The 26,192-nt window shown below is 45.4% G+C and overlaps 1 protein-coding gene across 1 annotated transcript in view; it reads right to left on the bottom strand.

The window, feature by feature from the left end:
- Positions 1-26,192, bottom strand: part of PMEPA1 (prostate transmembrane protein, androgen induced 1) — a 270,545-nt gene that overhangs the window by 57,524 nt on the left and 186,829 nt on the right. The window contains exon 2 of the mRNA XM_050313975.1: positions 9,129-9,220. Coding sequence (XP_050169932.1) covers positions 9,129-9,180 — 52 coding nt within the window. The 5' untranslated portion in view covers positions 9,181-9,220. The remainder of the gene's footprint in view (positions 1-9,128; positions 9,221-26,192) is intronic.

Here is a 26,192-nt window from a genome sequence, read left to right as displayed (position 1 = left end):
CTCGATGCAAACACAGAGTTCAGGCTCTGTGCTCCAAGTGTTTTGCTGGTTTGATCTGAAGAGGTATTAGGATCCAGCCGTGGGGCTTTGGGGTCTGCCTGCCGAGGAGAGGGATCTGCAGGTCAAGAGGCTCCTGAAAAGAGGAAACTGGCTCCAAGCACGAGGAGTGAATGCCACTGGGAAGGCAGCAAACACAGCCCCACTCTTTGTTCCCCCTCATTGTGTTCCCGGCTCTCCCTGCTGCACATTCACCCGGCCCCTCTGTTCCCCCTTGTGTGCGACTTCCACTCCCGTGACAAGAGGCTGAGCACGAAGGAAGGGAGCAGTCGGCACATGGATGTTTCATGTGGATCCAAGAGCTAAATCTGGCCCTGGCTTGTGTGCTCTCCCCGGCTCCCCAGGGAGCAGAAGGGAAACGCAGCCAGAGCCGCTTCCTCCACCATTGTCTGAGCACTGGGACATCCTTCTGCCCGCGCCGGCCAAGGGCAGGGGATGGGGATGGGGTGTCTGGGAGGCTTCCAGTTTGCCTCACGCCTCTGCACAGGGCTGGATGGAGAAACTGGAGTGGGGCTCAGGCTCTGTCCTCCCTCCATGGGATTCCCTTAGGCATTGGGTTGCCCAGAAGATTTAGGGAAATGAATCTTGCTCGCTGTGTTCACACACATCTTTTAGGGTACTGTGTGTTGCTGTGTGCTCTTTGCAAATGCAGTTTCCTGTGAAAAAAAACCCAGCCTTGCTAACATCCCACATGTAATGTGATACATTCCCATTCATACACACTTCCCACCACTCCGACACGCAGCACTGTACAACCAGAGAGACAGAAAGTGTAGGGCACGTCTGCACTCAGAAATACCAAATTCTTCTGGCGTGCAGGGGGTGACTTGGGGTTATTTGGGTGTGTTTCTACCCCCCCTTCCCCCTGTCCCTTCCAGAAGAGTTTGGAAAATTACTTTCCACCATCTGCCCTGCCAGAGCTAGGAAATATTTGGAATACATTCCATTCTCCTAATGAACGCGCAGCAGCAGGGGTGCTGCAAATGAGAGAGACAAAATCTTTCTAATGAACAACAAATGAACTAGAAATCACATCTACATCGCTTCAGCTTTTGTTGCCTATAGCTTTAGGGTGATTCATGGAGACAAAAATCAATGAGTGCGCTGTAGACCCAGGTCTAGCACGGCGTGCAGAAGTCTTGCCGTGACCCAAGCCATATTTGTTTTGGATACAAATACAGACTCTCACTAGCTTCCTTTTCCTTTAATTGACAAAAAAAAAAGTAGGGGAAGAATTTAAGTATAGTCCCTACAACTCTTGTTAACGCTCTTCAAAACGTGTTGAATTTATAGGATACTGTCAAACGCATATTAGTATTCATGACACAAATCACGTTGCTCCCAACTGGTGTATAGAGCTGTATCATGCTCTTTTGTTAAAAAAATAATGCACTCAAAATGAAGAAATTAGTGGTTCTTTCTCAAAGGAAATAGGCCAAAAAGCTCCAGTTGATCCATGCTCTCCAGAGACTGGGAATGATATTGCTGAGCATGGACAGAGGTGAATTTCCAGATCCACCACAGCAGAAATTAAGGGCTTCTCTCAAGTACTGTATGTGCCATTATGAATATGCAATTAGCTGCTCTTCTTTTAAGAGTTTTGCCTGCTGCAAACCAGCCAGACATAAGCAAGTTTCCACCCAAGGCTTTTGGTGTCAGAAACTTGGACGTACGAAGTGGAAACCTCAGTTCAAGGCTCAGGTGCTGTGCAAGGGACACTGTGACCCATCACAGCTGGCTTTAGCACAGGAGAAGTGTGAGGAATAAGACATTCCTGGAGCTGCAAACCCATCCTATCCTTATTGGCAAAATCTCTGATCAGATACTGTGGCTTTTCTTCAAGCCTCCTTACAGGTGGATTTATTTTCTTACACCAGTCCACAAGCTCTAGCCCAAAATACTCAAGGAGTGACAAGTGCCAACAGAGAACTCAAATCATCAGCTCCAAAGCTGAGGCATCTCTCAGCTCCTCCCTTAGAGGAAAAGCCACAGGAGTATAGGGAATGTTTCCAGCCTGCACTGAATGTCATCACACCAGCCACAGCAGGGCAAAAGCAGCATTGCCAGGCCAGGCAGATGTAAGTGCTAGGACAGGGAAGGGGCTGAGTCCTAGAAATGAAACTGTAGAAGACACTACTGACACTTCATACACTACTCTGGAACCTTAGATTGATGCCTCACATTTCCTAGAGCATTCCCAGAGCACAGAGTTCCTCACAGTAAGCATCACCAGCAGGCAGTATTGGAAACAAGCACCAAGAAATCCATCTCACGCTGCCTTATGGGAGGTTTGTGAAAGTCTGGAGCCTTTAGAGACACGCACAGAGCGGCCCCATCATAGGGCCTAAAAGTGATGGCCAGGTAGGCTTTGCCCTGTAGGGACAGCAATACCTGCTCTTGTCTGCAGTCTCTGCACGCTCCATGGGGTGCAGGAAGATGGGGATAGAAGGCATTGCACTGGCTTCCTCCCTGCACCTGGTGCTTTCACCTGTTTGTGTGCTGAGGTGCCGATTTTTTGGTGTATGCCCTCATTTTCTAGGAGCCTGACTCTGCAGTTCCTTCAAGCATTTAACCTGCAAGAAAGTCAGCAGTTTCCCCAACAAGACCTTACATGACCAGGCCTTCTTATTTAACACCATCTCCTGCACACACGTTCACCTTCCTTGTCTCCCATTCCTTGCAGTTTCTCCCACCTGAAAGAGCAGCTGCATTCAGCATCCCAGATTCATTAAATAGCCACTTGCTTTCCCCTTGTTCTTGGTCTCTCACAGTAAAGCATGTATTAAAAAGAAATTTAAAAAAAAAAAAAATTGAAAAAGAGAGGAAACAGAACGTTCCTACAAAAAAGCAATTTCTTGGCTGGCCATTTTTTTTTTTTTTTTTTAAACTCCCCTCAATATGGCAGGAGATATTTATGTCTGAACAAATCCTTCTCCCTCCCAATCAATCCAGCTTCCCCTGCTTCTGCAGTGCAGTCACACTGTTTATATCAGTCTGTTACTGTGAAAATTAATGTGACAACACAAAATGCAACATAATGACTAAAGGTGTGTGAAATAGTCCTGGAGAAATACGAAGTCACTTCAAATGCAAGGTATTTCCTCCTTCTCCTTTCTCCCATCCTACAAGCTGCTGCAGTTCTGAAAATGGGACAGTTTTCAAAGAGGCTATATTTGCAGAGCAAAGATGGATGCTATTTTTATTGCAAATTAGCAGATTTTTTAGCAGATCCAACCTCATTTGCAAGTGAAAGTGACTCTACTTACCATGCAGATATAGGTCTTATGTTGGAAACTCATGGAAATTCATGTTTTGAACATTCTTGCAGAAGAAAAAAATAGACCCTGCCTTTATTTCTGGCTGTGACTTGCTCCACTGAAGCAACACCAGTGGGGCAGCACGTCTTGGCTGAACAACTACATTCTATGAGCAAGGGAAAGAGAAGCTGAGGCAATTTTCACCTGTGCTCTGTGAACTTCTGGGGGCTGGGGACTTCAAGGGGTCCACAGAGATATGAGAAAAGGTATTCAGCTGTTAGAGCCAAAAATTTGCTATCCAGGGATCCACAATTCTCCTGGAAAGTTCTGAACAGTGTGCATATATACATACACTTCCATGTATAAATAAATAAATATATATATACACACACAGGGCCAGCTGGGGTTGTCCATGGTCTGCACTGAGTGAAAAATTCAATGTAGTAAACAGTAACAGGAAAAAACAATCAGTTACCAGCTAGTCCTGCAAAAGATGCCCTTTTAGAATGCCAAAACTTTTCATTAAATTGGGGAAAAAAAATCTGGTGAGTGGTTTAAGCCAAGAAAAACAGTGGAACAAAAATAGGGAAATAAAGCACTGCATTTAAGTGCTACTGAATCCAAAGACTTTCAGGGGGTTTTGATTCAAAGTGAGATTTTTCAGCCTACAACTTGAGAAAGGTGAGCAAAAGGTTAAACACCTCCCAGGAGAATTAGTCATTACATCCCAAACGGTGCCAGTTGTGTCAAGCTCAAATCCACTTTACAAAAGTTACTGAGAAAGTAAAATTTGGGGAGGAAGAGAAGAAACTGTGCACACCTTTAAAAACTTCATACAACATTGGTGCTGGATTCCCACAAAAGTGAGTTGGATTTGGTTACAGCTCCACCACGAAAATGAATTAAGAAGATGGGGGAAAAAAAAAAAATCTTCCTTTTAATATGGGCATTGCAAGAAGAAAGTGAAAAACAGACCAGCAGGCAAGGAAAGCAGAGAGCTCCTATTTCTAGAAGTGGAGTCTGATTTAAAGAGTGCAATTTCTACCTGCCAAATTTGCACATGCATTCCTTCAACCCGAAGCTACTCAGCAGGTGTGAACCTGTTTGTGCCTCTCCTGACAGGAGCACGGCGGGGGAAAGCAGCGGTGCAGGTAGTCAGGTATGTAACAAATCCTTTTGGCAGATGCCAGTTTTGCAGCTCTCTGCTGTACACGGAGAAGCAGAAGGTGAGTGTCAGCCCTGCTGCTGGGCTGCAGCGTGATGGGCTCAGCTCGTTCTCCCCGCCACATCCCTCTGTGTTTCTAGGGATGTGCAGCTCCCTTTTCCACAACGTCCATTAAAACAGACACATCGCATTCCTGAGGGTTTCAATGAGATTGTTTTCACCACAAAGTCAGAGGTAACACCTTAAAAACACCCTAATTCGTCTTACAAAAATACTCAACTACTGAAAGCTGAAATTGTTAAAATAAAAATTGAAAAAAGCATCAGACATAAAACCCCCAAACCTCCTCTGTCCATACACGTTTCACAGCAGGTATGAAACGCTCCATGTACCTGTCCCAGACACTCGGAGTGAGGACACACTTGGACTGGAATCATGGCTGTCACACTTTTACCAGCACAAGCTGCAGGACTACAACAGAAGTTACATTTTGGGAACTGGAAAACACATTTCATACTTCTTACAGGCCTTATTTTCCTTAATATAGGTACAGGGAATATATTTTCTTCTTACTGACAAAAAGATCATGGTATTCTTTTGTCAACATGAGGCATCTGATAATTTGTAGCAGGCATGAATTATTGCAGTGTCTCCATCCAAACAAGTGAACATCTGTATCCCATTTTCACTGGCACCACGAGATACCTGGCGCAGCCCCAAAAGGGAATGTTTAGCTACAAGGGTTTAAAATATGCAGTAATTTGCTGTTGTGTTATCTTCTGGTATTCTCAGTTTTTGGAAAAAAAAACCAAAACAAAACTTTATCAGTGAAGTCCTCCCACTGTCTATTTGCCTTGCTCCAGCCCCGAAAGAAATGGATCAAGTAAAACAGTTTTGAAAGCCTCATTTATTTTCCCTCCTGAAGAGCAATGATTGTGAAAGCCAGCTGGAGCAGGACTCTGTGGAGGATGGGACATTTCTTGTCCCCCCATCCACTTCTTCTTCTCTACAGAGGGGGACTGTAAGTTTATTCAGCCCTCCCAAGAACAGTATCATTAGGGTTCTGTGGAAAGGAAGCCTGGAAGCTCTTTTAGTCCAGTATTGCATCCTTGGCTTTTGAAAATATGTTTAAGACCATATCTTTGTTGAAAGCAAGGTGCGTTTTCCCAGCTGGTCACTATCTACAGCAATCAGCCAGCCTGCATAAAATTCCAGGACAGGAAAGCTCCATTTCCATGGCTTTCCGCTTAGCCATGACCTTATCTCCAGAATCTGCTTGGGCTGAAAAACCTTCTGCTGGTGAAGTATTTTTCTTGGTTGCTTATATTTACCCCCTTTGGGGTGATCCCAATTTCACTCACCTCCAGTACCACGACTGGCACTGGAAACAAGTGGGGATCACCCCAAAAGTAAGTCATCACCTGCTATTCCCAGTCTGCCCAAATCAGAAAGCATCCTTCACCCTCCACCCCACCCCAAGCTTCAAAGAAGTCACAGCTACTTCCTTTAAATTCTTTCTCAGCGCTGCCCATTTCCAAAGAGTTCTGTTTGAAAGCAGAAAAGCACAACCTCAGCACCAGTGTGTGCTGTGACTGCTGCCTGTGCAATATTCCTCGCATTTGAACTCACCCTCCTTGGCTGTTTACACTCATCTGTAGCTTCCCATCAGGACTATGGGGAGGGGGATGCCCATTTTCCCTGTGGAAACTGAACAGCAGGTCTTCCCTCCTTTGAGCTGCTGGTGCTTTTAGATGGTTACCACTAGTTGTGCCTCTACTCCTTTGGTCAGTCATGGTGGTTGCACTACTGCCTGCTTTTCTACAGCCAGCAAGAGCTCAGTCCCCACACCATTTGCTAGAGGAACCCCTGTGATCTACGTCCCTGTCACCTCAATATTCAGTGACAGTTTCATTAACACCTTCTCGTATTTGACTCCATCTCCAGTTCAACTCCCTGGGACAGGTGAATTAGGCAGATGGGGACATTTCCCCTGGTAGATTAGAAATGTTCTGGGTCACTTTTCTAATGTGTTGGTGCATGGGGAAGTCACTCAGTCCTTCAGCTGCACTGGGAGTGACACAATGTGCCTGGCACGGGCTGCAGTGCAGGGGGAGCGAGTCCCTGCTGAGGCAGCTGCTCCTGCCCATTCCTGCTGGGCACCCCCTGTGCTGACCACACAGGGGGAGCCTGGAGCAAACTCCTCCAAACGGGAAGATGAGAAAAGTCCCTGATTAACAACTTGGCCTTTCTCCATAGCTGGGAAACTGAGGCACCCAAGGCAGATGACTGCATCTAAACCACAGATGGCCAGAGGGTTTCAGGCAGAGCTGGGTACCGAGTTCTGGTCCAAGCTATTTAGACCACACATCATGTCTGATGACTAAAATGATGGCATTAATACTCTGCTTGGCTCTGGAATAAGAGACAATTAAAGCGGTAGGAAAATTCCTGTTACTAAATGTCCACAGGGAAGCTGAACTGACAAATAAGAAACAAATTCACAAATATCAGTAAACAGCATGTTGAGCTATAGAAATAAAAATGAAAGAAGCACACAAGGCCATGTGTCTGTAGAAAAATATGGAGTTACACCAGTATAGCTCTAACTGGAAACCTCTCAGGGCAAGGAGGGCTTTTGGGCCATGGCTTCAGAAAAGTGACATTAGGTAGTCCACAAATAATGTTGCTTTCAAGTGTTTTCACTCAGGAAGGTACTTTAAAAAACAAAAACAAAAAACCAAAACAAACCAACCAACCAACAAACAAACAAAAAAAAAACCCACAGTCGTTTTTGAGTCACCCCTCACCGAATACTGAGTATTTTCACAGACAGAGTTGAAGTCCTATAACAGCTCCCATGCAAATAAACTCTCACGACTTTTGGGTGAGAGGATCCGGTGCAGGATCCGTCCCCAGTGCTGCTCCCTGAGTGTTTACTGGTTGTTAACTGTGCTCCATCACAGCCTCCAATGTCGGAGAGCATCAAAGGGGAAGGAATGCCACTCGCCTAAACGTGATAGACTATTGCTGCAGGCAGGAGTAACTTGTGCTGTCAGTGTTCAATTAGCACCAAGTTAAACTAAATGTCTTGTGAATATTTCATAACGATCTGCCAGCATCATATCTGAACTCTCTGGCTTTTACCAAGCCATTTCCCTTCCAAAGTGACATGATGTGGAATTAAAAAGGAATGATGAGCCAATCTCGCTTGTTTGAGTATCTGCTCAAGAATTATGCTGTATAACTAAAAAGTAGTAGTAATTAAAAAAAAAAAAAAGGCACAAAATATTCCAGCAACAACTGTCACCTAAAATTATCCTTTCCTAATAAACTGTCTCTGAACAAAGTGAGCGTTTATATAAAGCACAGTTCTTTTTTTCTGACTGTAAATTTATTGCAGCTTTCCCATTTACTTTGCGAGTTACAGGAGCTGATGTAAGCTTTTATATTTCCCATTTGTTTTTCATACAAAGCTCAGGAGTTAAATGGGTTGGAATAGACCTTAAAAGCCAGGGCTAACTTTAACTTGAAATGCTGAATCCGTGGCAAGCACCAGGTGAGCTGCAGGAGGGAGCCAGCCCGGGCTGCGCTGCGTGCGAGAAGCAGCAGCTCCGAGCAGAGCTCGCTGTGGGATCTGGGGCAGAAAAAAACCACACTCACAAATGCAAATAACTCAGTGCTGCAAACCAGCCACACTGCAGACACGCAAATCCCAGGCTGGAAAGTAGCTGTGGGATCTGCCTCACCTGCCTGGGGGTCCCGGGCAGTGTCCCTGGGGAGCTGACTCTGGGCCTCGCAGCAGGAGCTCCGGAAAGCAGAGGCAGCAAAATCTCAAGGGTCACTGTGCTGACGGCTCACAGTCCTGACTGAAGGACAGCAGCTTCCCAGGAGGAGGGAGAGGTGCCACAGGGCACAGAGTCTTCCCCAGACTTCCAGCTGAGGCTGCCAATAAGGAGATCAGTTGGTTCCAACACTAATGGACCAAAGTCACCAATTCGTATCACCTCATCCATCACAGAGCCCGATGATAAATGATCCTGGGTTTGCACCAGCCTGGGCTGATGCTCTGCACAGCACAGCCAAATTGCCCAGCTCTGCTTGCTGAGGAGATGGTCCCCTCGACCAAGGAAGGACAGGCTGAACTAGAAACTTCTGCTGGCCTGGATACACAGGCTGGGATGAGTGTTCCAGGGCGGTTTCTTTGCACAAGCAGAATAAGTGCTGAGACAGGTTTTAAGTTAACTCGGCAGGTAAAGAGCAATAGCAAGTCTGAAATAACGACAGAGACTGAACCATTTCACTTGCACAATGCCGAGTGGCCCATTGGGTTTGGAGTCTCATCAGCCACAGATTTTAAAAGAAAATAGTTACCATATATTAGATCTCTGCCCATAAACTAAAAATGGAAGTCACACCTCTTTTGGTAATGAAGACTTGTAGGAAAGGCCCCATGGGAGCTATTCTACAGCATTAAATGCAATAGTTACATGTTGCTGCAACTGTATTGATATAACACATAAACCTTGCTCATATAGGCAGGATCTGGAGTTTGCCATTTTAAGATCAGCATTATATACCATAATATATAAATATAAAGCAGCTTTTCATCTCTGAGCTCCCTCCCCTCAGTACCCACTGTGATCACTCACTTCTCCAGGGTCCTGCAGGTGTGCACCCCATGGCCCAGTCCCAAGGACACATCCTGGCTCCATCACCATGGCAGAGCTTCCAGTGGAGGGTGCTACAACAGACAAACAACAAAAAATAAACCTTAGAAAGGGTGGGGGAGCTGGAGGAAGGAGGGGCAGGGAACTCCAGAGATACTGGAGACACCTGGAGCAGCAGACCTGGAGGAGAAAACAAAACACAGCTCTGTCCTCAGGGCCAGGGCTCTGCTGCTAAACCCTACACTAACACACCCTAATTAACCCCCCCACCTTTCCAGATAAGGAGGGAGTTGGCTCTGCTGGAGAGGGGACTGGCAAGAAATCTCATTCACTCCTCTCCACTCACACCTGCTCTCCGTGCAGGCTGAGGGGGATAAAGCCCATTACGATGATGTTTAAAGGCTCCCATTATTTGTTTAACAGACCTGAAGACCTACCAGCATTTAACTGCTGCAGCCAGAGATGTAACACAAACAGCAAACCAAACCCAAGCGTGGCTGGGCTGGAATATTAATCCATCCATGCCTTCAAGGGCAATGGAGAGAGGGAAGCGCCTGCAGATCACGTACACGGGAGGGGGTTGGCTGTGGACTTGCAGCCTCGTTAGCACTGAACGCTCTGACCCTCCCAAGCTACAAACACTGACATTTACTCTCCCCAAATGGCTGAACTAATATCCTGATAGTGGCGGTGGCATCCTTCCAGCAGCTGGGACTGATACGTTTTGTACATAGACCTGTTGGGGTTTTTGACACAGTCGCTTGTCCGAGTGCCAACATCTGAAAAATAACTCAGGGGGCCTTTTATGGCTCCGAATTTGAGGCTTTGGGACCTTTTCCATTTTTTTTTTTTTCCTGTTAGACAATCACAAAGAACACAAATGCTACTGAAGGCTGGGCAGATAAGTCATGGAATAGATTTCTCTGATTGTGTGTTCAGCTGTACAGCAGTTGCCAGAGTAAATTTGAGGATATGCTTTAAAATACCAAAATATATTAGTAATGCTCATCTATGAAAATAATGATTATGGGAAAGGGATTTATTTGTAAACCTTAAAGAGAAAACACAATTCATCCCATATTTTGCTGGGGAATAGTCCTGTATGAATTGAATCTTGCTCCAGGAGCTGGAAAAACTCCAGGGGCTAGAATACTCCCAGTGTCACCACAGCTTTTCTGGCCCACCCAGTCCCACTGGCTCTTAGCAGGTTGTTAGAAATAATCAGGAGACTGTAAAAATTGTTGTTTTTTGTCCCTGGTAATCAATGGGTAGAGGCAGATGCTGAGTGTGCAATCACCAACCACCAGACTGAGCTTCAGGCTCAGCCCCCCAGCACAGGGAGAGAGGAAAAAAGAAAGTGATCCAAGGGGAGGGTCACAGGAGGAATAACTTTATAACTTGAAGAAGAGGGAGTAGCACACGTGAAACTCCTCAAACAAGGTGCCCTGACAGGACAGGGAATGAAAGGCTTTGCTCTTCCCCTGTTTATCTGTCAAAGCTGCTCATCCATCATCAAGCACAGGTGTGACAGCCACTGAATTCAGGGCCCTCAAAGCCTGAGAACTTGGTATGGGCACTGGGGGACAAAGCATTCCCAGGACTCCCATTGCATGGGCAAGACCCGGGACCTTTGGCTGCGCTCGGACTCCAGGGAGGGCTGGACTGGGATTGGCTCCTGCTTCTCTGCACGTGGAGGTCTCAGTGCCTCGTGTTCCTCACCCACTGCACGTGGTCCTACACCAAACCCAGCCTTCCTGCCACACACATTCCACTGGCTCCCTCCTGGCTCTCAGGGTGAAGCGGGCACCCTCCTGGCTGTCCTTGCAGCTCTCTGTGGTTGAAACACATGAAAAAACCCCTATTTTTGTGAAGCATTATAGTTCACCTGGTGCCTTCAGGTTTCTGTGAGATATTTTATTGCATTAGTGTTGTCAAATGGTGACATTTCTGAGTGTAAGTCATAGGGTTGTTGTTAATGCCAATTTAATGGTGCTAAAATGATTAAATATGGCAGGCTTTTAAATAATGAGGTACATAAAAGGTGTTAATAACCTCTTAAGTGCTTTAATAATATTCTGTGCTATCATAAAATGTTAGTAATTGGACCTCTTAACTTTCATCTGCCATAAAGTAATGAAAGAAAAAAAAAAATCTCGACAGAAGCGCTGAATGGCTGAAAATTTTGCTTAAGTAAAAGGAAAAAAAAAGAACAATGGTAAAACTGAGCCCTATTTGTTAAAAAAAAAAAAAAAGGAAAGGAAAAAAAAGAAAGAATTAACTATAAAGCCCAACGGAACATGCATTTTAATATAATGCAAATTCTTAGCATTTCCAAAAAAATGTCTCTGGTATGAGGTAGTGCAAGAACAAAGGAGCCCAATGAAGGCTCAGTGCTACACCCAGCATCAGCTGGGCTGCTTAGTCTGACGTCAGGCAAACCCATGTGCCACCTGTGTGAGTTACAAACAGCAGCTTGCTTGTACATAACAGAGCTAAGGGCTGCTCTGGCAGCTGAGCAGAGCTTCTTCCCCAGGTTAAAAACAGGACATCTGCCCCTGCAGTGGGACATCTCCTGTGAAAGGTCTTCTAGGACAGGCAAGGCTGCAAACCCCAGAATTTCTGAGGAACTGCAGGGGATAAAGGCTGAAGGATCCTTCCCTGCCCCTGTAGGTAATGAGTTCTGAGTGCTGAAGCACCAAACTGGATTGACGGGATGCAGAGAAGCCAAATGTAATTAAAATTCTAAACAGGGAGGCCAAGTAGGAATATCTAAATAAAATTTGGACAGGATCCTGAATAAGCAGCAGCAGCTTCATCAGAAAAGGCCAGAGGTCTGTAAAACCCCTCCAGGCTACTGCTTGAATCCCATCCAGCAAATAGAGGAGCCACAGCAGTGTCCATAAAATGTGCTGACACTGGGCTCGTGTTGCCTTAGGAGGCTCCCCAGGATAATGTCCAGGGATGTTCTTTAGGCCCCCTTCTCCCAAACAGCAATCCAAGCCAATCAAATTATTGTGAGAAACCTGTATCAGCAAAATAACGTTCATTAATGGATATTTGCAGGTTCCTGGTTCAGTGGCTCTCAGGGAACCCTTTTAAGGCCTCCTCAGCTGCTGCCTCCCATGCTTTGCTGTTCCTTATCGCCTGTTAACACGTGCACCCAGTCCTTGTAAAGTACAGGTGCTTTGAACCGACTTTTAAAAAAGCATCTCTGAATTTTGGGGCTGAACCACCTCACAGAGCACTTCTGAGCGTGAAACCCACCCCTGAGAAACACAGGGGGCTGTGATTTTTCCCAGCCTCTCTTTATGACGTTGCGTCACTCAGGCAGGGAGGATGCACAGGGCCATGTGAGCAAGGCAGCCAATGCTCAGCAGGGATGACAACAGGAAACAGCAGAAGCCAAGAGTTTGCCCATAGGCATTGAAAAAATTATAACGAGCAAATCGATTTCGAGTAGTCCAAATTTGCTTGGAGATAAATCAGGAACCGAACAAATGCTCTGTGTAACAGAGAAATGATTCACCCAGTACAGTGTTCCTCGAGCCACGCAGAAGGCTCTTGGCTGCTGGGAATGCTGGCTTTCTTTTTTTCTTTTGGCTTTCTATTGCAGACAAGACCATTATTATTTTCTTGTTACAGGTCTAGTGCCAATGACATTGCAGCCAATGACAGATTTTCCATTAGTCTCAATGAAGGGCTTGGCCTCAGTAAAGCAATTATTCATCAATACATAAAGTACTTCCTTGAGTCTCATATTTAGGGCTGAGATCTGGTACCCACTCATTGGCACCTCTCCCCAGCACAGCTACAGTTTGCAAAGTTCCTCCATGTCCCACTGCAGGCCTCAGCATCCCAAAACAGGATCGTATTTCTTCTTACTGAGATGCTCTTTGCTTCGTTTGATGTGCCCATTATTTGAGAACTGTCTCTCCTTTTGTCCATTAGGTAAATTCTGGACGAGCTTATTATTCTGCTTTGGTTTGTAACAATCCCTCTGGGTCCATCTCTATGCTTATTAGGATTTTAGAAACGCAATCTAATTTGTGCTAAAGCATACAAATTCGGCTCCCCTATGATCTGTGCTGTTCCACACACCATTGCTATGCCTGCAACACAGCTCTAATCTCTGCACATCAGTGGAAGGAGCTGTGGTGGGGTACAGGCCAAGCAGGGACCCCCCCAGAGACAAACACCTGAGCTCTGGTGAGCCTCGGGACCATGAGTGAAACCAATTGGTTTATGGGTAGCTCTTTTTAATTCCTTTCCAGCTCCCCATGAAATACTCATTTTTCAGCTTGACTGGAAATCATCAACCTCCTTTGGTGGCCATAAGAGCAGTCTGTATTTTGAACAAAGTTCCTGGAATCAGAGGATGTGCAAAGCCAAAGAGATGCTCCTGTGCTTTTTTACACTCGTTCTCTATGGATTTTTGTCTGCACACGAGTTCAGACTGAGCCAGTGCAGGTCTGAGCCCTGCTCTTCTTGCAGAGCTCTGAGCACATCTCCACCAACACAGAGAAAGACACATGAGACACACCAGCAGATAGCAGGGGTTGGTTTTACTGCTGTTGACTGGGTGAGCTAATTAAGAGCAGAAGTTACTTTGAGCTAGGATAAGTTTAAAAAAAAATTGCACCAAGTCTTTCATTTTGTGATTCCAGCTCTGGTTTCTGGAGGAACATCCCCAGACATTACACCATGTGGCTTCAGTGGGGCTCCTATGTTGCAGCAGAAACCTTGCCATGGCACAAGAGAGCAGAGGAGGGATTGTCACTCCTGGAGCCACCACCCTGGGTCACTCCTGGAGCCACCAAGGCAGGTCAGTGGCACTGCCACGACGATGGGGTCACCCTGGCCACCAGCTTGGGCAGCCTGGGCTCTTCGTGTTGAGGCTGAGCAACAAGTTTTCTCCAAACTTAAAAATCCTTTGAGTGCCATTTAGTGTTTAAAACACCGTGCTCTCCCTCAAGTAAAAGAAGCAGACAAAAAAGAAATCAATAAAGTGCCTGCGAAGTTGCTTCGTACCATTTCACATGCATATTTAGAAACCCTCTCTTCCCTGCCACTCACCTCATGAATCTATTCTTGGAGAATAAAAACTGGGATATACTTTGCAGCCAAAAGTAAAGTCATAAAGAAGTTTGCTCACGTTCCTCGACACATGAGATATAGAGTTAATTAAAAATTGTTCTCTGTACAACAGGTTTGTTTCACTGGAAAATGTCACTGATGTAAGGCTGTTCTACTCTTGTTGCCAACTACATTGAATTGACTCCATTATAAGCTTACTCCTCCCCCCCTCCCTATTACTTTTCTTCCAGTAATAAACCAGAGAGATCTCAGAGCCCACTTTTTTATTGGAAAAGGTGCATTAGGATTAGCTGAGTCGGAGCAGCCATTTTATGCCCCTCCAGTCCCTGTTTATCTGTGGCTCTACAGAAGCAGCAAAACATTTTCCCCAGTCCTGCACAGTATAAATGAGATTTTTGATCCTACAGGCATGGTGCTGTTCAAAGATTTTTAATTAGATAAATACATTTTATAAAAAGATTTTGCAGAATAGTTGCCTCTAGCAACTGTAACAATCTTGAAGCTTCATCTTTCAAAAGGAAAGAAAACTCTTGCAGGAGGCTGGCGTGTTATATAAAAATGAAAGATGGTATTACAGAATTAATAGGAAGGGGCCAATGGAAATGCAGTCCCACTCCTGGAAACGGGAGTTTGTTTCATTACTGACTTCAAACAGCACATGGATTTGTGCTCTAATTTTTCCAGCCAGATTGCCAAGTGTCAGCCCTGGGCTGGAGGAATAGCTGGACCAGGCTGGAGGGAGATGTGGTGAGCACTCTCTTTCCACAGCTGACGTGCCTCAGAAGGCATCACACCAACGTCAGCCCTGAGGAAAGCACCCAGCCCTGGTGCTTCCTGAAATTCAGGGGCATCCTCATCCACACACAGCAAATGTCGCCGTGCCCTGCCCTTCCCAGCACAGCCAGATCCCAGCAGGGCTGCCTCAGCTTGCTTTCCTTGCCAGCCAGCCATCCTGGAAGTGTCCCTAAGATCAGGAAAAGATCCCTGACTGCCTGAGGATGGGCAGCCACTGGAGAACAAGCGGCATCCTGCAGGCCAGAGCATTCCCAGGGCACCCTGGCTGGCTGGGCACAGGGAGGAGGGAATCCACACCTTGATCCCAGCACCACGGTTGTGAGTCCTAGGAAAGGGCAATGTTAACTTTAGACATGAGCCCAGTTCACGCCGAGGTGACCCTCCCTTTTCCCATCCAGCTCAGAGCCACTCCTGAAGCTCCCAGAGGTCCTCTCTGCTGCTGGGGCAGGGGCACTGCAGGACTTTCCCTCTTCCCCTTGCAGATCCCAGTGAGTGAAGCTTCCCAATGTGCCGTCAAGGTGGAGAGTTTTATCCCTGCAGACTCAGTGCAGGATAGCAGCTGGAATGGGAACTTTTCCATCCTCACCCCCATACTCAGTATATTTAGCCCTGACCTAGAAAGACCATCCTTTCTAGGGCTGAGCTGTGATTCAGACAGTCTGCTTGCTGAGCAGAGACTGCCAACTGTGCCGAATCAGAGCTGATTAGAGGTGGGAGAGAGCCTGAAAAACAATACACCCAGGCAAATGCAGTGGGTTTGGAGCATTTCATGAAAATTATATTTAACTCCGTTTTTCGGTGACTTAAAGAAAAATTAAAACAAACAACCCTCGCACCTTCCAAAATAACCCTACCTGTCTCTGGTGGGAGAGAAGAGACTGGCAAAGGGTTGCTATTTTAAATGACAGTGGAACAGGGTAAGAAAGAATATACATGTAGGTAGACACGTATATATATAGGTATAGGCACATACACACACATCTCTAGATGAAGCAGGGGACTTGTCTGAGAAGGGAAGGATGGACAGAGAAGCAGATGCTTTCTTGCATTTTAGGGGGAAATTCTATCTTGAAGCAAAAAAAAAAAAATCTATCATGTCTAAGGGAGAACAAGAACAAAAGAAAAAAATAAACATGAAAAGATGTCTGGAGACATAAAATGCTCATAGAGAATAATCTGCTGGCAGGTCACAAAGTGTCCCACCAGCCCAGTGTGGGACTGGAGCTTGTATCCCACAGGCAGTTATCCTGCAGACATGCTCAGGCCATCACCTGGGATCTGAGGGAGAAATCTTATCTGCAGGCCTGTGAGAAAACAGGAGGAGGTACATGTCGTCCTTATAAACTAGAAACACAGTCAGGGAGTTAAACTGGAAAACACAGTCCAGCCTGGAGAGAGCAGACCAGGAGTCTAAACACAACAGTTTAACAAATAATTACAGGTTCTTTATACGGACTAGAATTTGTAATCCACCTTCATCCACTTCTCTTTGCACAGTTTAGAATTACAATGCCAAAGGGATCACAGGGAATCACGAAATAATGTCCTGCATTTGAGTGCAGAGCAGACAGTCTCTGATGGTTTTAGATACTCTTTTCATGAAACATTTACCATGTGGCACCCAAGTGTTCACTCCATTGTACCTTGGCAAACACAGTGGCCACGCTGGTACAGTCACTCACACAGGCAGGATGTTTGCAGACATTAAAAGTGATGAGGGAAAAAAAAACCAGCAAAAACCTGACCTGGAAAAGTTCTGCTCGATTTAAATTCAGCAAAGTGTGGGCATTGAATATTATCTCCATAATACATTTGCCACCCCATAAAACATAGTGGGGAATCAAGAAGCAATATCTTGCATTTCAACAAATGCTCGGTCTCTGAGGACTCCCACCATCCATTGGTATGTAGGAGTACAATTTATCATCTGTATTTTTTATCTAAACTGCATGGAGAACATGGTATTATTACAGTGGTGCTGGACTGATATTTGGGGGACTGTGAATCCATTACCTGCAACAGACTCCCTGACTCCCTTGGTAAGTCCCAACTGTTTGGTTTCCCATCTGTATTTCCATTTCAGAGGAACTTGAAATGAATTAGAGGAATCAAAAACAAAAGAGAAAATATCTGAAGTCAAATAAAAGTTATTGTTTGACTATAAATGAAAAGGTTTGTGGTTTTCTTGGTTGGTTGGTTTTTTGTAGTATAGGTGGGGTTTTAAACACTTCTAAGTGTTTAATTCTGGAAGAAACTGCAAAATGCCAATTTGCTTAGAAGCCCCTTCAAAAATATTTCACCTATTTTCTTTTTTTATTTTTTCCCCTTACACCACTGTTTTGGTAAAATGACACCGTTCTGGGAAACACTACAGCATCCCCTAACTCTGCATTTTTTGCCTCCAAAAAATTACCAACACCATACAGCAGATCTAATCGGGAAGTTTCTTTTAACAAAGTACATAATGAAAGGCTTTACTTTAAGCACAAGCTTAAATCCATATGGCTTTAGTGAGTTAAGCACAATTAAGGAACTGCCAAGTGCTTTGCTGGGGGAGTCTGGAGTCAAGCACCGAGCTGAGCGAGCGCCTGGGCTGAGTGGGGTCCTGGAGCACATGATGAGAAGTGAAAATAAAGCATGAAGAAATAAACAGAAAATAAGCACGGCACTTGGAGGCTGTGAGCTTTGTTTGTACAGTATTTCTAAGGTGTGTTTTGTGTGTTTGAAAAAAATCCCGTTATTCAGGAGCCTGGAATTGCTCTTCCATCCCCAGCGCTGATGAATAGCAGAGGCACAGCGTGCAGCCCTTTATTCTGAGGGAGCCTTAATCACTCCCCTCCCGAAACTGCTGCTCCGTTTGACTGACAGAATTAGAAGCAATCCACATATTGGAGGGGAAAAAAGAAAGGCAGACCCATTTGGTTGTCAGACTGTGGGTACATACACAAAGCTTTTAGCAAAAAAAGAAAGAAGAAAAAAGAAGAAAAAGTTGTTGCCCTCCTAAATGACATCTATATTAATGACATGAGTGACAGGCTTAAGGGGAAAATTATAAATCTTTCTTTCCAGCTTTTTTTTTTTTTTTACTTGCCCAACCATATATTTCATCTTTCCAGAGAGCAGCACCATTAAACCCGTGGCTGACAGACACGAGTGCTGTGGATAAGTTGCAGAGGTTGGGCCCTCTGGGGAGTGCTTGTCCAGAGGGCATAGCTGAGGGTCCTTCTGCCCTGGGCAAGACCATGGAGTACCAACACAACCAGCGGGACACAGGTCACCATCCCTGCGTGGCAGGAGAGCACCAAGGGACTGGGGCACTCAGGTGGGGCTGTGTGGTTGCCCAGGAACCCAAGAGCCCTGGCACCCCAGTCATTTGGGTGTCCCCACCCTTCAGGATCTGTCCCAGAAGGAATAAGCAGAGGGAACGTTTTGCCCCTGTGGCAGAACAACTCTCTGGGGCTGCAACCTGCCAGCAACAGCACCCAGGGAGACTCCACAGCCCCCAGAGCCCTCAAAGGATGTCCTCTGTGTTGGCAGAGCCACAGCCTCTCTGTCTTTACGAAGGAGCTCTGGGCTCCTGACAAAAGAAGAACGTGGGCTCTCCTCTCCCACCGTACACGAGGCTGCCTCTGCCTGCAGAGCAGCCACAGACCTCTGCACTTCTGCTTTGTTCATTTTCCTACACAGTCTCCAGGGAAAACAAAGAGGAAGACAGAGAAACCCCAGTGTCTTGTGGGATCACAGATGTAGATGTAATCATCTTCATTTGGAAACGATTCCTTTAAATTTCCCCAAACTAAGTTCTGTCTTCCCTGGTGGTGCTACACAACCAATACCACTGATGGACCCATGCTGCAGTGGGTGTGTATTTACATTCACACATCACACACACACAGTGTTCTTTTTTCCAGATGAATCTCCTGTGAAAGACTGCTGTGGTCATGTGTAGCTGCCTGGGCTCAGACACACTGCAGAGATATTTCCTTGAGTTTTATTGTCTGTGACCACTATACTTATGTTTTATAGCAGCCTAATTACAGACAATCCCCTTTAAATGCTGGCATGCAGTGCTAAGTTACTCTGCAGGTGAATGAGTAGATAGAACATTTCTGTGTGTTCTCTAAAATTGTTTAGTATTATTAACTGGATTTATCAACAGCAGGTCTGTTTGGAGAAATTCATCCATTTAAAAACGGTCCTTGATTTCCCATCACCAGTGGCACCAAATCCATAGTGTTTGTGGAATGGTTTTTTCATGAAGGAAGTGGAGTATTAAAAAATTAAATGGGTTCACTTGAAACCTCCTGCACAGCTTAGTTTATAGCAATAAAAGGCAATGATAGTTCCTTACAAATCAATTGAGGGGAAAAATAGAATTAAGAAAAAATAAAAATTAATAAGCCAGGTGCAGCCATGTCCTGCTCTCTGGCTCTACCTGTGCTACACAGTCCAAACAGAGACAGCTCCCTCCTTTTCCCTAGCACTGCTACCATAGATAATAAAAACTAATTTAATTTTCTGTCACTCTTTTCATTTTAATGGACACCCAGAGATTTCACAGCCGTAGGAGGACAGTGCACAAAACCACATCTTTTCTGGAATGAAGAGGCATGGGAAAAGAAAAATTTTGTGTGGAAATGTCAGAAGAAACATTGTCATGAAAAACAGGCTTTAAATATTGAAAACATGTTAAGGACAACATACAGCACAGGGGAAACAGGCTGAATAAAACATGCTGCTATTAAAGCCCTGGAGCTCAGTCCTGAAGGGATTTGCATTTTCCCGATGCAGGCTGTGATTTTTCAGGGATTCTGAGTGCCACTGGAAGGCCGTGGGTCTGCAGAGACACCGAGCCTGCAGAGCACTCCCCGTGCTGTGACAGGTAGCGACTCCCTCCCAGGCTCAGTCTGGCACATTAAAACCCAACAGTGCCTTTCTTTTCTCAGCTCTCTGCCTCAAAGGCTCCCTAACGTGTTACCATTACCCCGTGCTCATCCCACCACGGCGATAAGCGCAGTATAAATAGCTACCAGTAGATGACAGATAGAACATGGACATGACAACAGTGTCCTCCCCCCATTCCTGCAGTCGGCACAGCAATGTCTGTTGTGATCCACTCCTTGCTGGGACTGTGGGAGCACCGTGGAGCTGGCAGGAGTCGAGCTGACACCACGAAAACTTCTCCTGCTGCCCCCGAAACCCCATCGGAGGTGAACGCACAGGTGGATAGTTATCTGAGCCAAGTAATAACCTCGGAGTTAATGAGGACTTGGCATAATTTAAGAGATGGTCATAACCAGGAATTCATGTAATTTGATGTTCAGTGCTTCAGCGAGCTCCCACTTTGGCTCTTTTTTCTCTTAAACCCTTGCAGCAGTGCCATCCAGCTCAGGGATAATGGAGGGGATTAAAAATCAGCTCCTCGTCTCCTGCTAATTCTGCTTGTCTCTCTGCCCTATATCCAAAGCAACAAAATAGGAGCAGGATGTCCAGCTTTGGGAAGCATCATTTGAATACATTGACTGGCAAGAGGCCAGGGAAGAGCAAAGAGGAATGATAAGAGATTTGGAAAACATGACCTGCAGGGAAAGGTTGTAGGAATTGGGTTTGTTTAGTCTAGGAAAGAGAAGAATGAGGAAAGATATGATAAGAGGAAAAATGTGATAAAAGTCATCCAATATGCAGAAGTTTGTTATAAAGAGAACAATACCCTTCTTGTTCCTTCAGAAATCACCTTTTTTACAGCAAAGATGACTGATCTTAAGGCATTAGAAAAATATGTTCCAACAACATGCAGAAGAAGGGAAATCCTGGACCAGACTGTGTGAGGCAGTTCTGGTGCCTCCTCTGCACTGGGAGCTTTATTGAGGCAGAGGCCACACACCTCTGACAGCCTCCCCTGGTCTCTTTTGGCCCCATCTCTCATCACTCTATGCTCAGCTCCTGCAGCCAGACACTGCTGGTGACATCCACGGTGCGCGTGTCCGTGTCCCCTGCCCCGAGCAGCCCCTGTCCGCTCACTGGAGGGAGAAAGCTGGAGTTCCCTGGAAAACACCGACTGTTGGGGTATGGTGACCACTGGGAGGTGCCTCCAACCCCAGGAGGTACCTGGGTACCCCAGGGTTCCCAATGGTGCAGTTTCCACGTGCTGGGGCAGGAGGTGGCTCGCTGTGCCCTTCCAGCTCAGTGCCTCAGGACAGCCCGACCCTCATCGCGGAGGAGCCGTTCCTTCTGCTCAGGATACAGAGGTTCACACGGCCTCCAACTCCCCAGGCTTGGCCAAGCCTGACGGGCGCTCTCCTCACGAGCTGTAAAGAGCCTGGATTCAACGCTTAGCTGGCAATTTGCTGAAGATACATGGGGCAGAAAAGAAACCAAACTTGCTCTGTTTAGACTGACATTGGCTCCCCACTGTTGACAGCAGTCCAGATTTGGGATCTGGTCTTTCTCCCGCTGAAGTCAACAGGGAATTTTTCCGCTGGCATCAACGGGGGCAGTAATAAGCCATTGTATCTGTCAGTGCACACTGCCAATGGAAGACAAACTGGAATGGCTAAGTGCTGTCTGTAATGAGAGATCATTTTTTCCCTTCCTCCTCCTCTCCCTCAAGTCCATTTTCAGACCATAACCACATTTTAATGAATAAAAAGTTGTTGTTTCAAATCCTTGCAGAATGCAGTCCCTGCCAAGCCTGTTTTTCTTCTGGAAAGACAGATGCATGTGCTCACATTATGGTAGTTGTTTTTTGCGTGCCATATATTTTCAGTGATGTTCATGAAACAAGAATTAGTGACACTAATAATGACAAATCAGAGGGCTAATATTGTTTAACCCTGTTAAAGAGTGTTATTACATTTACATGTTCCCACAGAGTAAATGCTGTTTGGCTCAGACATATGTCTTGCTATCTGTTTATTTTTATGAATCAGAAATGAATCAGCAGTCAAAGAGTGTCCCGTAGATTTATTTGTCTCATATACCAGTTTAGAGGGGAAAAACTCTCCCCACCACCAGGGCTTATAGAATCATTTTTTCTTCAGTAGAGGCATAATAGTATTATTAAATTAATTCTAATCAATAAGACAGAATATTGCAGGTCTGCATGGGCTTACCCCGAAATGCTGAGCCCTGAGGAGGCCAGCCTGTGCTCATGCTGATGTAATACTCATTCCTATTCTGAGGGTGAAGACAGAACTACACCTTCAAATTAGATCTCATTGTGCAGCTGTCTGGTTTCCACTGTTTGTGAGCAGATACTGCTTTTTTCTCAAGCCAAAGAGTCTTTCGGGATGCAAAGAGCAAAAACACAATGTAGTCTGCAGCACTTAGGTCCTATTTGTGGACAAGACCTACAGTAATTCAGAGATGAAAAGTGATTCTCTCTCTGCACTGCACTCAGCAGATACATAAATACAACAGTCACTACTATGATGTTCCCATCCACATCTTTCTCCAATAGGGAAGGACTTTTGAGGAAAGTGTTAGGAATCTTGGACAAGGCTTTGAGAAGAACCCCCTACTCTTTGAATTGTTAGTTTTCTAACACGTCTAGCCCTTGCATCTTATTGGCAAGCAGCTGATAACAGGCTTGATAATATCTGCCTTAAAATAATAAAATCAATACACTGCCTCAGAAATTTGACCAAAAAAAGTTATGTAAGAGGTAAGAAAAACATCACACTTTCTCAAAGCATTAGATATTCCAAGAATTACAGGAGGTAATTTAAATTCAACTCAGCCACTACTGTTGCAATATTGAGGTTTTAAAGTCAGTTTATTTATATTTTAACTTTGCAGTTTCCCATAAGGCATGGTCAAAGTCTTTAACAGAATCACTGACATTAGGAATTCTCGTCCTCCTTTTCCCTTGCTCCTTATCAAGTGTACTTTGTTTCCTGCAATGGTTTATTGGGACCATCTGCATCTCCTCCTGTTTTCTCTCAGGCATGGAGATAAGCTTTCACCTTTGGATGTCTGGTCGAAGTCCAGCTGGCAGTCTGGATGTGTTTGGTGGTGGTGGCTCGGTGCCTGTTGTGTGCACGCGCCAGTCTCACAGAAAAACCCACGTGAGAACCACCCTCCGTGTTTAGGACCAGCTTCACTTTCCTCTTCAAGGCCAGGGCCAAGAGCTTCAAACTCAACTACCTGAAATATGAACTGTTCCAAGTCCTTATCCGAGTGATTAAACAAATGGCTGGGATTTCCAGAGACTGTGGCCCTGCTCTGATGGAGGAAGGGAGTGAAAAGGCCTGTTCAGATGACCAGTGCATCATTTGCCAAACCAGCACCCAAACTGCTTTCCACACTTTCACAAACTGCTTTGGGGACAAATCTTTGCAGTTGTTTCCCTCTCCTTTCCTCCTTTCTGACCCTACTGCCCAACCTGAGGGCAGCTGACTGCCCTCTGCATCCCCTCGGGACTTTCAGAGCACACACCCACATCAGCCATCACCTGTGACAGCAACACCAATGGGCACTTCCACCCAGAGCTGCCCAGGATGGGGAAATTGCCACAGAAGAGGCACCATCTATCCCACATGACTCTTTTGGATGTCTGGCCACCTTACCCTTCTCCCTGTTACTGGTTTGTGCCCTATTCAGTGCTCGACTGTGAAGCAAACAGCCTTCGGTGATTCTCTCACTGAGGCCAGCCCAGCTGGGTAATCTGGTTTCTGTGCAGCCAAGGCCCGGTAAAACACCACAGCAAATGGTTAGAAAGTGAAATCAGCCTCCAGCTGATGGGGTGGAGGATGGATCTCCAAGAGCAGGGGAAGGATGGGAGAGCTCTCCTTCACCCTTTATCTGGAAACCTGCAGAAATGCTGCAGTCTTTGAGGATAATAGCAGCAAAGACAGTTCCTTTCTTCTCCCTTGCCTACTCCTTTCCTCCCTTCATTTTGGAGACCCATTATCCACACAGAGGGTCAAGTATCCAGCTAAATGAAACATTTTTCAAAAGCTCAATGTGAAGGTTTGCAATGCAGACAAACAATCTTGAGCCTCATTGCACATTTTCCCAAGAAACCAAAGGAACACCTTGTACTCCGAATCTTTTGTTTCTTTTTTTTTGTTCTATAAATATTTTTATTCTTTCCTTTTCTTTTTTTTAGCATCTCCTGAAGTAGAAGAAACTCCTCATCTTTGCTCTGCCTATTTGATGTTTAGAGAAGCCAAAGAGACAAATCTGTAAATGTGCTTTCTCTATTTGTTAGATTTTTTTTTTTTCTTCTTAAACACAGGCTGCAAGTCTCAGAAGAAGTCAAGGACTCGAGTTTCTCTTTGTTTTTAGTGCCTGGCTGCTTCTACTGTGTTAAAGTGTCAGCTCCAGATAAATAAGGGAATGAAAACAGAGAAGGTCTATTTGAGAAAAAATGTCTGTCCTTCAAAGTCTGGAGAGATAGAAGAGGATTTATCATCTCCTGGGCATCATCCAGGGAATGTTTTGGAGCCTTGAGGCAAACTGTGGGTGCTGGAGCCACAGTCTTTAGTGGGTTTTGTGTGTCCTTAATATTGCACTGAGAGCTCAGCTGCTTCACATCCAGAAAAGTGAAACAGTGGATTAAACACGGAAAGGAAGGGGGCACAAGGAGGTACTTGCACTGTGGGCCACCCCATCCCTTTTTGGGGATACATTGGGAAAGGTCTGGCATGGATGTAGAATTTCTGGACCTTGAGAGACTTGGGCAAAAGTGGGCTTTTCTAAAGCACCTCTGGCTGAGTATCACAGCTTATATAATCATTTCAATTAGTGCAGTGCAGTCTTGCTTATTTGGACTCATGTGATTACCTGAGAACCAAGGCTGAATTCATTTAAAAGGAGAAAAAAAAAAAAGTGCCTTTCTTAGAGCTGTGGAGAAAAGTTCAAGGGAAGCATGGACTTCACTGATTTTCCACAGCAATATTTCTAATGTGGTATTTTCCTAACCAATTTTTTTATTTTTACAACATATGGTAAAGCAGCTCTGCCTCAGTGGGGATGTGCAGGTCTCACTGAGCAGTGCTGGCTCCCTGGACTGGAGACAGCCTGGATTATTTTAAAACAACAGCCTTTATAATTGCACTACATGAGGAATCAAGACTAATACAGAAGAGTTACCATAACAACAACACCTCGACGTGGTGCAAGCACAAATACCTTACACATCCTGGGGAATGATTCAGTACCGTGTCGGGTGAAAAACATTCACCCTTGTGAGAACAGACCACTGGAAATGGTGGTGCCTGAGTCATAATTTTGTAGCAGGAAATCTGTCTGTGAGAAAAGGCTTTAGCAAACTAAATATGAGAATTTTATTGCTGTTTTATCTACCAGTGGCTATGTTAGCTACTGTAGAGACTGTCACCCACTTGCTGGCTGATGAGTCCTACAACTCAGCACATGCAGGAGTGTTTCACTGCAGAGTTTAGGGCAGCAGAACAGAGCTCTGAGTGCCTCAGCACTGCACAAGGGGGAAAAACAGCAGGAAGAGGCAAAAAAGCCAAACATCATCTTCCAGAGCTAAAGCTAAAGATGGCCCCAACACAGAGTAGGAGGGGAAAGGAAACACAAGTCATAGTGGCAAATGGGAGATTATTTTCATTAATGTGTTTCTTTCTGAGGGAAAGGTGTATCAGTCAAAAACGATCCAACTGGAGAGACACGTAACAGGAGCAAAGATTAAGAGGGAATAGGGCAGGGAGGAGAGGGGTGAAGGGATGTATGGAAAATGATGAGGGTGGACAAAGGGAGGTGACTCCACCAGAACAGCCGAGAGAGACCTGTTCTTCCGTCCTCAAACCCAGCAGTGGCAGCTGCCTCCAGAAACCCCTTCCTGACCTCCATGCTCCAGTGTCATTGCAGTTCTTCAATAAAATACCACATTTCAAAAGACCATTAGGCCTTTTGAGGGGTTTGGGAATAGAGTTCTTTTTTTTTTTCTAAGTGAGACTTGCTGGTGCTCAACATTTTGTGGTTTTTAGAAACCAGGTGGCCAAACAGCAAACAGTTCCTTCCCCTTCAAAGCAATCCTTCCACCTCCATGGGCTATGGCAAGGTTGGCTGCTCATCACATCAAGCTGCACCAAGGAGTGGCTGCCACTAAAGAATGACCCAACAGTGCAAACTCCCCACTCCAACCACTGCATCTTCCTCATTCCCTTTTGCTTCACAAAATATCAG

Source organism: Myiozetetes cayanensis, unplaced genomic scaffold (assembly GCF_022539395.1).
Source record: "Myiozetetes cayanensis isolate MyiCay16 unplaced genomic scaffold, myiCay2020 scf19, whole genome shotgun sequence".
In the NCBI taxonomy this organism is placed as follows: Eukaryota; Metazoa; Chordata; class Aves; order Passeriformes; family Tyrannidae; genus Myiozetetes; species Myiozetetes cayanensis.
This window is presented reverse-complemented; position numbering and strand designations above follow the sequence as displayed.